Below are 15,086 nucleotides of genomic sequence, written 5' to 3'. Positions count from 1 at the left end.
GAAAGCTGAGTGCCGAAGAATTGATGCTTTTGAACTGTGGTGTTGGAGAAGACTCTTGAGAGTCCCTTGGACTGCAAGGAGATCCAACCAGTCCATCCTAAAGGAGATCAGTTCTGGGTGTTCATTGGAAGGACTGATATTGAAGCTGAAACTCCAATACTTTGGCCACCTGATGTGAAGAGCTGACTCATTTGAAAAGACTCTGATGCTGGGAAAGATTGAGGGCAGGAGGAGAAGGGGACGACAGAGGATGAGATGGTTGGATAGCATCACTGACTCAATGGACATGGATTTGGGTAGACTCCGGCAGTAACTGATGGATAGGGAGGCCTGGCGTGCTGCGGTTCACGGGGTTGCAGAGTCAGACACGACTGAGCGAGTGAACTGAACTGAACTGAAGATAAAATACTTTCCACCATGTCTCACAAAGTTAATGTTACTGTGTAAAGTCACCGTTTTAACCACTTTTTAAATTTTTAAATTAATTAATCAATTTATTTATTATTTTTGGCTGCACTGGGTCTTCATTGCTTTTTTGAATGGGCAGGGGATTCTTATTCACTGCATCATCAGGGAAGTCTTGATCTTTTTTTTTTTAAACTTAGTATCTCGCAAGCATTTAGCCTAGGATGACTGAAGGTGATAAAGACACCTCAGTCTGTGAACCAGGAATTCTGGACGCACATCAAATACTGAAACTGCCAGTGCCTTGATCTTGGACTTCCCAGCCTCTAGAACTGCAAAAAATACATTTCTCTTCTTTATAAGCCACCCAGTCTATAGTATTCTTTGGTAGCAGCCTGAATGGACTAAGATACCACCCTACTCCATTCAAACATCATGGGAAAAACATAACCCTACCCCCACCCCTGTGAACCATGTTTAGGTGGGTAACCACAACTTCCATCCTGGCTCAAGATGTCTCATCTCCCCCCAGAAGACCTATGGGGAGCTGGCACTGTCCTCTCTACTTGTTAATAAGAAAACCCTCTCACAAGGGTATCAGTGGAGGCCATGTGGGATGCTGAACATCTACCTCCACCCAGCAGTAATGAAGCATGCTTCTTTTTCTCCTGGGTGGTGTCAGAGGTGGCCAAATGAGAAGCAGAACTTTCACCATCACCCAATATAACAAGGCATCCTCCACCTCCTGAATCCTCATTACATTTCCTGTAAACCTATAATTCTTAATAAAAATAAAAATTTTGTTGTCTTCTTTCTCATCTCCTCATGGTTGTGCTAGGTGATTGTATGTTCTCAACCTGGAGGCAAGGTGAAGGGAGCAGATAAAGACAGAGAGACCAACCTAACATGACTGAGCTCATTTTAATTGTTTCCCAACTGTTAAATAGTGTGAAACACTGCCTGCAACATTTGGTTATTCTCAGTACCTGCTGGCAGGACTGGCATGTATGTAAAGGGCATTCAGAGGATAAGCAAATGCCAAATGCCGGGGCTACCTGAGGATCAGCTGGAAAGCTTTTTGAAAATACAGATTCCTGAGATGCTTCTCTTGGGAGGTTATGACTGCTTAGCCCCTGCAGAAGCATCACTGAGCCAACGACACAGAGGTTCCCATTGGCTCCAGCTGTTGCTCTGACTCAGTTGCTGAACTTTGGTGTTTAGGGATATGGGTGATAATGCTTGATCTAAATAGATGACCGAGGACATATCATTTTTCTTTTCTCTTATGAGTGTATTGGTTTTGAATGAGAGAGGGGTTTAACTTCCCCAGTTTTTGGATTATCAGAATAAAATAAAATTCAAGAAAAACCTGGAGTTAAATAAAATGTGCTGCCCTCAATGCCATCTCCACTTGCGTGACATCTGTGTTTTTGACTGCCTCCTCCTGGAAGCCTGAATCCTGCTGGCTGGAAAGCAAGCCAGGGAGGCTTGGAAGATCTCCCAAGTCCCCTCTATGGAAATCGTGCTCAGAACATCATGATTGCCTCCGAACAATCAAGAACACATTGACTGCAAAACCTAGAGTGTCATTCAGAACCATGGCTTCCAGGTGTTGATAAGTGAGATCAAGTCTGCCCTGAGGAGTTGCCTCCTGAATAGTGGTGGTTGAAGAAAATAAACCTGTGAATCTGGGGTTGCTGCTTGTCATGAGTGAGACAGAGAATATTGTGCTGGTCAGAGCCCCCAGACTGGTTTAAGGCTCCAGGAGGACAACCTGCTCTCAGCTCCTCACTTGAGGTGATGCTATTTAATACCTTGATACATAAAGTGCCTGCCTGGTTTTATTATACTTTCAGGAAGATCCAAAACTTTTAACCTTCTATTTAACCTGGAGGTATTTGTAGTTAAGTGTCAGCTAGCAACATCGCCATAAAAATAAACTAGTTGGATCAGAGGGAAGGTGAACTAATATTAACCAAGGACCTTCCACGTGATCAGGGAGAAAGTGACCTGACATTGATCAAGGACCTTTCATGTGATCAGAGGGAAGGTGAACTAACATTGATCAAGGATCTTCCATGTGCCAGGAAGTGTGCAATGTAATACTTTATGTGAGTGTTGGTTTTTCCATTCTTTATAATAACCTTGTGAGGCAGGTGTTATGATCTACATTTTATATATAGATATAAAATTATATGTCTTGTGAAAGCCATACAAGAGGGATACTCTCTGGAGATTAAATTTTTGAAGGTGTATGTGTGTGTGTTGGAGGGAGGTTTCCTCTTCTTTAGGAAAAGAAATTGCCACCTATGTCACAGCACAGGAAATCTCCTGGGATCCTTTGAAAACAGCTGGGACAGGGATCTGAGCTCTGCGCAGTCTGATGGTAAAGTCTGTGTGTTTTCTGTTCTATATATTTGTGAGCTTTGTCCCTTTCACTGGCACTGGGTGGGCATGTAGAGGATATTTTCATTTGTTATTTCAATTTAAATCGTGTCTCTTTCCTATTTACCATGTCATCCTCTGTCTCTTTGAGCTAAACTCTTAGGGAATCGTTTTTAAGGAAAGATATCATGTTAATTGTTATTGATTAAGCATTTGAAAGTCTCAGACTAAAATCACAAAGTAGGAGTAAGCAGGAATATTTGGGTCAGTGTATGACTTCAGGGCCTTGAGCCATGTTAGCAGGACACAGATTCCAAGGGCACAGAGCCACTGCTATGACTTTGCCTCTATCAGGGATGCCTGCTGCCCACCTCTGCCCACTCCACTGACACCTGTACCTTCAAGTGCATGCAAGTCTTTCCAATCGCCTAGTCCCAGTGTGATTTCTAGAGAAACCAAGACAGAAGTTTTCTCAGTGAAGGATTTGGTTGGAGTTCTGAAGATGTATGTCTGGAGGGAGACAAGTCCTCATGACTTGAGTTATGCCTGAAGGCTATGCCCCAGATTTTTCAGTTAAATGAGCCTGTGAGCCTGTGATAATAATGGGCAACATTTACCAAATGTTTTCTTAGTGTTTTACATGGAATATCTCATTTCCTCCACACAAAAACTCTATCACTTTTTTTAAAAATTAATTTTTATTGGAGTATAGTTGCTTTGCAATGCTGTGCTAGTTCCTACTGCACAGTATGTATACATATATCCCTTCTTTTTGGATTTCCTTCCCATTTAGATCACCATAGAGCACTGAGTGGAGTTCCCTGTGCTGTATGGTAGGTTCTTATTAGTTACCTATTTTACATGTAGTATCAGTAGCGTATACGTATCAATCCCAATCACTCAATTCATTCCACCACCCCACCCTGATCCCTCTTGGTGTCCATATGTTTGTTCTCTACATTTGTGTCTCTGTATCTGTTTTGCAAATAAGATCATCTATGCCATTTTTCTAGATTTCACACATATGTATCAATATGTGATATTTGTTTTTCTCTTTCTGATTTCACTCTTCATGACAGTCTCTAGCTCTATCCACATCTCTACAAATGACCTAATTTCATTCCTTTTTATGACTGAGTAATATTCCATTGTATATATGTACCACATCTTCTTTATCCATTCCTCTGTTGATGAACATTTAGGTTGCTTCTGTGTCCTGGTTGCTGTAAACAGTGCTGCAGTGAACTCTGTGGTGCATATAACACCACTATTATTATTTATAAGTGAGACAACCAAGGCACAGAGATTCTGAAGTGACATAATAAAAGTAGGAAATACTCAGCAGGGCAAGAAAACTTGGGGGGAAGTGGGTTCAAAACTTTGGAGTTACTTTTTCTGTGGGAAAGAGACAATTTGTATCTCTGGCAGACAAAAATCTATAAGCTAACATAGAGGATCTCAGCATCCATAAAAACCCAAACTACTGATTATTCTTTCTGGTTAGAGAAGTAATATGTTTAACCTTGGAGGCTATTTAGAAGACATTGAAAAGAATGAATCTCAAAATAGAAATTATCTGTAAATGTATAATCAGTGAGTTTATTACCTTTGTGTAAGACATGAAGCAAAGCTAAATATAGGTTCGTCCTTCTAGGGAATAAAATAACAATCCAGTGGCCATATGAGACAATGTCCCAGAATGAAATTGCATCCTCTTGAGTCTATGAAGATCCTTTCAACTTCTGTTAGGTGATACCATTCTTCAAAGCCCGATACCCTTATTTATTTTACTAATATGTAAAGCCTTAATGAAAAGGGCAATTTTCAGAGCCCCAGGCTATGAAATGCTGTACACAGAGGAGTTAGGGACCTGAGACAGAGGCTCCATGACCTAGTAGCCTTTGGAGTTGCTTTTTGAGGAGTCCATTGTCTTCCAAGAACATGGGTTACTCTCTTCCCCTTGGAGTCCTCTTTCAGGTCATCCCTGACTTCTCCCGTCTCTCTTCCTTCTTCTCCATAGGCCTCAAGACCTTGCTTTTCTCTCCTTTCAGTACTAACTCTCAGGACTCTTCTTTGCAGTCCACTAGACTGCAGAGTGGGACACAATGTTACATCTTCAGCTACATTCCAGAGTTTCAAGGAAAGTTGCTCTTTCCTGGTGTCTTGATTTTCATCTGCTACAAAAAATAAAAAAGTAAACACACACACACATATACACATCTAGAGAGACATAGGAATATATACATATACACACAAATATAAAGATACATGAATATGTGTATATATATGCACACACACACATATATATATAGGTATATGAATACATATATATATACACAAACACACACACACAGAGAAAGAGAGAAAGACAGAAAACTTTTAAAGCTGTACTTGATGAAGAAGGAAAATTATCCTGGAAGGATCAGAGAGGGGTGCAAAAGCAGCTCTCCTGGCTCTAATTCCAGAAATTCTCAACATGAATCACTTATTTGTGAAGATGTTGGCAATCGCTGTTAATATATGAATGCGTAACTTGGGAGGGACCGTCTATTAAACTGGGCCAATAGTATTGTTCCATTTCTCAAGGCAATGAGAAACTTTGTGAGAGAATGACTAGTCCAGCCCTGGACTGGTCCAGCTGGACATCATGGGAAAGCACTGATTACCTTGAGAAAGGAAAGGCCTTGGATTTCAGAAGGATGAGGTCACAGAGTGGGCATAGGAGGGACACCCAAACCTAGCTGTCTTCTTCATGGCTTTGCTAAGGGTTCTAGATTTCCCAACAGACTTTTTCCTGGAAGGGACATCTGGTTGATACTGTGATGGGTCTCCCATATGCTCCTACACTGATGGTTATGCTGCCTTCCTATCGGGGACCACTGTTGGCAGAGAATCTTCAGTTATCTCCCCAGCCACCACCACACTTTCAGGAATTTCATGGATCCATTATCATGCCCCTCCCAGGGCTGCTCACGCATGTTGATGACCCATATTGCTGTGTTGTTGTTTAGTCACTAAGTCGTGTCTGACTCTTTGCAACCCCCTGAATTGCGGCATGCCAGGCTTTCCTGTCCTTCACTATCTCCCAGAGTTTTCTCAAACTCATGTCCATTGAGTCAGTGATGCCATCCGACTGTCTCATCCTCTGTTGGCCCCTTCTCCTCCTGCCCTCAGTCTTTTCCAGCATCATGATCTTTTCCAGTAAGTCCACTCTTTGCATCAGGTGGCCAAAACATTGGAGCTTCAGCTTCATCATCAGCATCTTGCCTGGTTCAGGGCAATTCTTATGGGCACTGGCCAAGATTGGCATTGGGCCTGCACTGCAGCTGGACTTCTCTCCCTCTGCCAAGTCTTGCTCTCTTCCCTTCAACAAGAATTGGTCCCTAGAGTATTCTTGCTCGGGGTATTCAGAGTTTCCTTCCTAGGGGACCAAATTTGCAATAGGGCTCAAGTATGGGGAAAAGAAATTATATTTGGAAGCCATTTCTTCCAAAGAGGAGATCAAAGCTCTGGACATTTCTGTAAGGGCACAATGCAGATGAAACCTCCCCTTCAGAGGTGCTATAACCCTTCAGAGAAATATAACAGGCTTTGAGAAGGGCTCTTTAAGTCAGAAAGTCCTTTGTCCTCATTCTTAGGCAAAGGTAGCTAAGCTAGCAGTGCCAGTTCCTGTAACAGGAGAGGGGAAGAGCCTGCCTCTGCTCACATCAGTCAATGATGTTAAGCTGGTTCTTGCTCAAAATTGCGCTGTGTGATTCTGCCTCTGTAGCTGTACTTGAGATAAAAATAATCCCCAGCTCTTCTCCCAATTTTCCAAAAGCTGAAGCTATTCTGAGGTTAAGTGTTTCTGATTTGTGTCATACCATCTCCCATAAACAAGGCCAAGAATACAAGCTCCCAATTCTCAACATTGTTTTATGAAGGGATTAATGATACCTACTGAGGGTTTAGGCTGTTTCATCAGCCCCAAAGACCTAGCCTCTTCTGTTTATAACACAGTTCTCTCTAAGTGTACTTTTATTACAAAGGATAAGGCAGCTATTTTTCCCTTTAAAAGGTAGTTTTTTCCCAGAAAGAAGTGGGCAAAACTGGGCTTAGATACAATGTTCTGAATGTTTGCATCTCCCTCAAATTTGTATGTTGAAACCCCAAACTCCAATGTGATGTTTTAGGAGGTGGGACTTTTGGGAGGTAATTAGGTCATGAGGGTGATACCTTCTTAAATGGGGTTAGTGCCATCATAGAGGGGACCCCAGAGAGCTCTCTCACCCTCTTTCTGCCATGTGAGGTTATAAGAAATAGGTGGTAGAAAGACAGGTAGAAGGAAGTTTTCTCACTATATAAATTTTTTGTACTTTTTGAATTTTGACCCATGGAGATAAATAACCTATTTTTAAAATGAATAATGATGTCCCATTAGATCCAGTTTAAAACTTCAATTGTATACCTAGTTCAAAGCTTCCTCCCCCTTCCATGTCTGACATGAACTATGGACCCTCAATCTGCAGCTAGATGGAGTAAGGTCTCTTTTCTTATTTACTCCTCCCCCTTCACTCCCTTGCTCTTGGCCTGCAGGGGGGGGCGCAGGTTGGATAAAATCTCTTTGAATGTGCTGTTTGTGGTTCTCTCCTGATGGTCCACATGCTCTAGGTTTCTGGCTCTTTGTGGATTTTTCAGTAGCCCCTCTCCTCCTTCCATGATTACGGAATTCCATCTGTATAGCATCCTGATGTGAGTTTTACGCTCTTTGGCTGAACTCTGATAACTCCCTCTGCCCCCTCTCGCTCCTGAGGGTGGGGAGAGGGAGGTCTTCCATGGTCTTTTATCCTAAGGTTCTTTGTTCCAGTAGATCCTCTTAGGGGGAAGCTCAGCTTTCTTTCCCAATGTCCATTTCACCGATGGGACTATTACGCATTTTGCCACACCAAATATTTCCCTGCCTGCCAATGAGGGCTGCTCCAGCTGGCCCCCTGTCTGGAATTCTCCAATCAGGAAGCAGACATTAGTCTCTAGGTTAGTCTCAACCAAACTCAAGTTTCCCTGAGCATTCTTTGACCAGATCTACTCTAAGGCACTGTGTGAAGGGCACACGAATTTCTGCCTTGGATTTAATGTCGTATTTTTGTCGGTTTGCTTGTTAGGAGCCCTCTACCACTAATTTGTCTGGGAGTGGGGGAAAAAAACCAAACACATCAAACTGACAACTCATGACTCAGAAGAATTCCCTCACTGAATGAATTCCTGTCTTTTGCTTATTGGAGCTGCTGGACAGTGACAGTGAAAATCCAAAGACAAGTTTGGCCACCTCTCATTTTAGTCAGGAGAGAGGTAGCCTCTAGGCTCCCCTCCTTAGAATGTGGTGGTACTTATGACTTGTTGCCAAATGGAAATGTCCTGTTCCACATCCAGTTACTAATATTAGTAAAAACCTCACAATATCATCCTACCATGTGAAGACGAAAGTTCCTATCTTTAATAACTACCATTTATTGAAGGTTTACAAGGTACTAAAAACTTTACATACTAATACATTAACTGGTCATAACCTTATGATGAGTTAGGGAGTTTCATCCCTTTCTTGGTGAGAAAACCCGAGACCCAGAGGTCATATAGTCAGTGGCAGAGATGGAATTGGAATCCAGATCTGACTCCAAAATCAATCTGCATACAAAGATAAACGGTATAGATCATGTCTAGTGCAGTAGCCTCTCATTAACGAGCTGTGGACTTGGGGTGGTGGTGTAGTTATTAGGAGGGATTGAAATATCTTTAGAACATCAACCACTGTGGGTGAACTCAATAAACAATGTAAATGGCATTTCTCTTACATGTTAAGTCAGTCAATAATGAGTTCTCTCTTTGTGCCAGGCATTGTTCTGGTGCTGGAGATACATCAGTGTACAAAACAAAACAAAACAACCCTTTCTTTGTAGAGATGAAAATTCATTAAAATCATACTAAAGTTATATATTTCATCATCATCCATTTTAGTAATTAAATGAAACAAATACTGGGCAATCTCCATGGGTAATCCCGCTCCTACTTTACACGTATCTCTGTGTAAATTATGATGATTACTTAAGTAAGTTAGCGTTATAATTTCATTGATGATAAAGATGAGGACTAACTATCAAGGTCAAAGGCAGGGAGGTGGGTTACTTTATTTCTCGCTAACCCTTTGACTCTAAGACTCTGGGACGTCCCTTCTAAGGCTCTTACAGACGAGTGAACGCTTTGTTCAAACAAGGAGCTGTCTCATTTGATCTAGGGCTTCCCTAACGGCTCAGATGGTAAAGAATCTGCCCGCAACGCCGGAGACCGGGGTTTGATCCCTGGGTTGGGAAGATCCGCTGGAGAAGGAAATGGCTACCCATTTCAGTATCCTTGCCTGGAGAATCCATGGATTGGGGAGCCTGGCGGGCTACAGTCCACGGGGTCCTAAAGAGTCGAACACGACTGAGTGACTAACACTCATTTGATCTTTAACTTCAGTCCTCCGGGATCTCCAGGAAAGGCACTCTATAGGCTTCATAATAGCTTGTTTAACCAAAAGCTTCATATTCCAAGAAGTTAGGTGCCAGGAAGGTAGCGTTTGGTCTTTCTTGTCACATCCTCGTCTTAATTCTTTCCAGGTCCTTGGAAGGGTTATCACCCTCTCCATATGGTAGATGGGGAAATGAAGGAAGTCTGCACCTTGGCCTTGGAAGGGCCTTGAAAGGTTCTGCATTGCTCTTTGCACCTCGCTTCACTGTTTCCTCACTCCTTCTGACACAGTGCCGGTAGCTTTGACTCCCCCTTTTCTCTTTAGCTTCTCTTTCCGCAGGCCCCCACCCAAACGTCCCACAAATTGCGGCCATTGAACTACATTTCCCACAATACCCCGCGCCGACCGGGATCGGTGGGGTGTCCCCTGAGCTGCCGGTTGTAATTATTGTCGGGCCAAAGCCACGTTTCCGGGGAAAAGCCAAGCTATTGTCCACTACTCTGTTAAGAAGCCTTTTTCTTCTCTACCTGTGAGGACCAATGTTGGGTGAAGAGGCCTCTGTGGAGGGAAATTCATACCGGCGAACGCTCTGGCCACCCGTTTCCTCCTCGCGTCTCGGCCCCCGCCAGGTTCCCCGGGGGCCTGGGAGTGTCATTGGCGGATGACCGCAGCCCTCGCTGCTGCCCGTGCCGCTGCGACCATGGCCTCTAGCAGCAGCGGCCTCGCCGCCGCCCGCCTCCTGTCCCGCGCCTTCCTCTGTGAGTCCAGCCGGGACTCTGTCCTCCAAGCCTCCGCGAGTTCTCGGCCTCACCTGGCCCGGCGCCCCGGTCCAGGCCGCGGCTGGGCCCTCCGGGGACCTCGGCGGGGGCCCCAAGCTGGGGACTCCCGGGGCCGGAGGAAGCTTTGCTAGATATGTGGGGCGGGGACCTGTTGGGCTGCTGCCGAGTTGGGAACTAGAGCGACTTGGCCAGGTTTCGGGTCTGGGAGCTCTGCAGACGCGGTGTCTGGATCTTGCACACCCTTGATCCTCCGGTGATGAGTTGGGGGATGGGGGCGGCGTCTGGACAGGATCTTTAGGAAAGTGAGAAGTGATGTGGCCCAGGATGAAGTCTCTGGGAGGGTGAGTGGGTTGAGAAGTACGGGCAGGAAATCGGTGGGAAATTGGAGGGTCAAGCTGAGCCTTGTACAGGACGGTCCTATACTTCAAATTGTCCTTTCCTTAGATTGTAAGGTGAATCTGCAGGAGAATGCATTTAGAGTCAGCACAGCCCAGAAAACTGCAAGCTTAGGGTTGGCTAGGACCTTAACCAACTTACTTGTAGTGTCTCCACCAGGCGGTGTGAATTCTTCAGTTCCTGAAAACTTAACACCCAAGGTTGCTTATCAGCTGACTGTTGAAAATTCTTGCTATGTTCAAAGTCTCTGTGTTTGTTAGGTAGGTTGTGTAGGAAAAGACTTTGGAATCAGCCACATCAGGGTTTGAAGTCTGCCTGGTTCTGTACAGTCTAGGTAATAACTCTGGGGGATGTTTCTAAATCTGTTTCTCAATTTCTGTTCACATCTGTAAAATCATTACCATATTTTAATCAATCTGAGACACTGTCACTTGTAAGATGTACTGCTGTTTTGTCTGCCACTAACAGTGGGAAATGATGGCTAATTAAAATTGTGACACACCATTGGTTGTCAATCTCATCCTGATTTAAGAGATGTAAAAAAAGAAAAATCGGAAAAAAAATTGCATCCTAAAAATAATGAAGTCCAGGATTCACCATGCAGAATAAAGGGAATAATTTATATAAAGCATCTTGGATGAAATAGGTACTCAACCAAAGTTAGTGTTTTTCTATCTCCCCTTTTTCTGCTTTGCTCCTAGTTCTACTGCTGGTACTGAATATTGGATGAGATGATTCATTTCTTTAGAAAATTGCATTTTAAAACTGTACAACAATGATTGTACACTCTGTTACTACACTTAGCTACCAGATCACCTGAGGACAAACCTTGGCAAGTAGGAAGAAGTTGGGTTTCTTTGGAAGAGTTTTCTGGAGATTTTTATTACATAATTTAAAGGATAATCAAGGATGTTGTAGGCAGAAAGAAAAAAGGAATTAGTTATACCCGTGTCTTTCTTGCTTGTCTGAGTTTCTGAAAACTCCTTGCCTCAAATAGGTTTGCTGTCTTAGGAGCAGAGTCTATAGAAGAAGGAGTGTCTGAAAGATTAAGATCTTGAATCCACCCTTAGCGATACTTAGATACTTAACGATCGTGTTCTCGCAGAGCTTGAGCTTCTTTATTCTTTATTCCTAGACTTCGGGATCCTGAGGCCTTAAGAGGTCATCTAGTTTAGCTTCCTGTTGCTGGCGTGGCCTTGAATTATCCTAGTCATGTGATTACCTTATCACTAAAGGTCTGAGATCTAAACCAAGGTATCTTTTATATTAGGTTACAAATAATAGGGTTGATGTTTAAGAACCACTGAATCTCCCACATCTTTTCTCATGTCACATTCCTAAGCCCATTTCCACTCTCACTAGAAAAATCACAGCCACAACAATTGCACCTTGCAAACTTTTTTTTAAAGACAGTCACAAATTATTTAGACTCTGAGGTTGGTAGTAGAACTAGAATTACTGTGGAGTTTTGTCCCTTTTATTCTCTTTAAGTTTTAATGCACGTTTTGTGCTGAAGGTCGTAAGTGTTGCAATGTTGATTTAAGTTAGGAAAAAACTCCAAACAATTGTCGAGGCCTCTGAGAGTCCTGTTGAGGGCAGCCTAGACTATTTAGAAATTCTTGAGCCAAAAGAACAGTCCTTAGGAAAAGAGAGAAAGAACTCAGTTGAAGTGGGGAGAGAAAATAAAATGAAAAATAAGGATTTCTTCCATAAGAATGCTTAAGGATTTTATTAGCACCTTTGAAACTGAAATGGTGAAAGATTTCAAGAAGTATAAGGTAGTGCAAAACTGTTTTAAACACAAGCCAGTGGTTCCTTTAAGTTGGGTCTTTGAGAAGTAAATAGGGAACAAGAGCTAGTATTTTTTATCTTCATTGCGGTATAATAGACATGAAACATATTAATTTTAGGTATACAACCTAATATTTTGATATTTGTATATATTGTAATGTCTGTATACTGTGATATGTGTCTATCACCATGCATAATTTCCCATGTTTGTTTCTTGTGATGAGAACTTTTTAGCTACTTTCAAATGTGCAATGTAGTATTATCAACTGTAGTCACCATGCTGTACATTACATTCTCATGACTTATTTTATAAGTGGAAATTTGTGTCTTTTGACCCCCTTTCCTCACTTGCCCTTTCACCTTCCAACTCTGGCAACCACCAGTCTGTTTACCTGTGAACTCAGATTTTGTGTCTCTGTTTTTTTTTTTTTTTTTTAAGATTCCGCGTATAAGTGAGATCATCTGGTATTTGTCTTCCTCTGTCTGACTTATTTTACTTTGTGTAATGCCTCCCCCCCCCAAGTCCATGTGTGTTGTCACAAATGGCAAGATTTTCTTTTTATGGCTGAATAATATTACATATTGTGTGTCTGGGTGTGCATATCTACATATATACCACATTTTCTTTATCCACTCTTCTGTCAGTGGACACTTAGGTTGTTTCCATATCTTGGTAATCGTAAACAGTACTGCAGTGAATATGGGGCTTCCTTTCAGTTTAGTGTTTTCGTTTCCTTCAGGTCAATACTTGGAAGTGGAATTGCTGGGTCATATGACAGTTCTGTTTTTAATATTTTGAGGAGCCTCAGTTGTGTTTTCCATAGTGTCTGCACCACTAACCTTCCTACTAAAGGCACACAAGGGTTCCCTTTCTCCAGATTCTCATCAACACTTATTATTTCTTGTCTTTTTGGTGATAGCAACTGTAACAGGGATGAGGTGAAATCTCACTGTGGTTTTGATTTGTGTGTTTCCCAGACAATTAGTGGTATTGAACACCTCTTCACATTACCTGTTGGCCATCTGTATATATTCTTTGGAAAAGTGTCTATTCAAGAGCCAGTATTTTTGAACTTCAGAAGTAAGGCATTTTGATGCCAAAAAGTGAACCTTATAGCCAAACTGGTCCCATTCCTTTGTTTGGCAAATATGGAAATAAACCCCAAATGTTTCCTCGCCAGTATCAGAATGGGTACTAGAGCTCAGGTCTTCTGACTCTGCAGCATCCTTTCTACTACATGCATGCTGGGTGATACACTGAGCCTCCTTTTTTGAAGTTCTGATTTTTCTTTTTCTTTGGCAACCTCACTGGTTTGTTGAGAAGGTTACTACTCTGCTCGGAGGTGTCATCTGCCTTTTCCACGTGTTTGCCAAGTTGTACAGTCCTGTTTCGGGAATTGGGAAGCTATTTAGAAGTGTAGTTTGGAAAAGGGGACCCTCAACAGTGGTGTTTCTGGTAACTAGTACCTGTTGTCATTGCATCTAAGAACCAAATCTTTATTTGAGAAATACAAAATGGCCTTGATCTAAATGTATCAATGAAGCCATGAGAAGGTGACTTGATTATCTGACCTCAAACTTGTTTTTCCATAAAAACTTAGTTGGGGATATTAAAAGTAATTTCTCCAAATATAGGGGAAGAATATCATTTCACCAAAGGCAGGCATTTTGTTGCCATAAACCCACATTTTTTAATATTAATAACATTCCTAAAATTGGGATGTCTTATAATTGATGCTATCTTACAGTAAATTGGCAGCATTTTCTTCATACTAGTTCTTAATAGTGCTTCTTAAAATCGGTAGTGTTTTAGATTTGATGAAATACAGTACTTAAAGCCCATTATACTTCATCTGTAAGTAAATACTAAATGAATATATAATTTCATCTGAATAATAGATTGGGGTTTAGAAGTAAGTGGCTGCTGAGCTACTCTGCTATACTTTAAGGCCCTATAAGTAGGGACCCCAATAGTCTGCATATTACATACGCATAATATATATGATTAGTAAGTATACATTTGTTAAAATCAGGAATACATACCTGAATAAATGAGCAACAAGAGCATAGTTTGAGAGAGCAGTTGGAGTGGGAGTATTTTCATGAATAGTCTCAGGCTACTGGTTAGGAGCACAGTACTGGTCACATAGCACCATCCGTGGTCTGAGTCCCATGTGGGCAGCTGCTTTTGGCCACCCTTGCATCCACACCGCAGCCGTCTTGTGGATGGTGTGGTCACTCTGTGGGGGAGAAGACTCACATGTGGCTGGCTGATACACATTTTTTTCAGATTACTTAGTCTCTTTCGTTCATAGCCTTTATTACAGTTGGCACTGTTGGGGTTTTGTGTTTCTTTGTTTAATATTTATATCTCAGGAAGCTTCATGTGGGCCTCAGTCTATCTTGTTACCCCTGAATCTCTAGTGTCTGGGAGAGAGCCTGGCACAATGAATATCTCAAAGCAGTCTGGTCTTTTCATTTTATGTCAGTAATAAATAGCTAGTAGTGAAATCACACTTTCTCTACCCTAGTTATTATGCTACATACCCTCTATATTATTATCTCATCTAATTCTCATGCTGTCTGTGAGGTGCAGAATATTATCCCCATTTTTACAGTATGGCTGCATCTTTAAAAATGTTTCAGATGGTAAAAATTTACTAGTACATGTCTGCCTACTGAATGTTTTATGTAGACATGGATTAGTATATTTACATGTAATCATATATAGGTTATGTGTGAGAATGTAAAACCCTTCTGACTTATTTGATTTTAAAATATGAATTGTATGTTCTCTCTTTTTAGGAAATGATTGGCCTTTGTGCTCATGTAGGATGTGAACCCAG

At 42.0% G+C, this 15,086-nt stretch overlaps 1 protein-coding gene and 1 long non-coding RNA gene across 2 annotated transcripts in view; both read left to right on the top strand.

Annotated features, from left to right (window-relative positions):
• LOC145547409 (uncharacterized) overlaps positions 1-15,086 on the top strand; it is a 57,626-nt gene that overhangs the window by 7,690 nt on the left and 34,850 nt on the right. The gene's annotated exons all lie outside the window — the stretch shown is intronic.
• SUCLG1 (succinate-CoA ligase GDP/ADP-forming subunit alpha) overlaps positions 9,911-15,086 on the top strand; it is a 36,389-nt gene continuing 31,213 nt past the window's right edge. Inside the window, exon 1 of the mRNA XM_081596921.1 lies at positions 9,911-10,032. Within this exon, the coding sequence (XP_081453047.1) occupies positions 9,936-10,032 (97 nt within the window). The 5' untranslated portion in view covers positions 9,911-9,935. The remainder of the gene's footprint in view (positions 10,033-15,086) is intronic.

This window comes from Giraffa tippelskirchi, chromosome 4 (assembly GCF_054371585.1).
Source record: "Giraffa tippelskirchi isolate mGirTip1 chromosome 4, T2T-mGirTip1v1.2.pri, whole genome shotgun sequence".
NCBI classification, from domain to species: Eukaryota; Metazoa; Chordata; class Mammalia; order Artiodactyla; family Giraffidae; genus Giraffa; species Giraffa tippelskirchi.
This window is presented reverse-complemented; position numbering and strand designations above follow the sequence as displayed.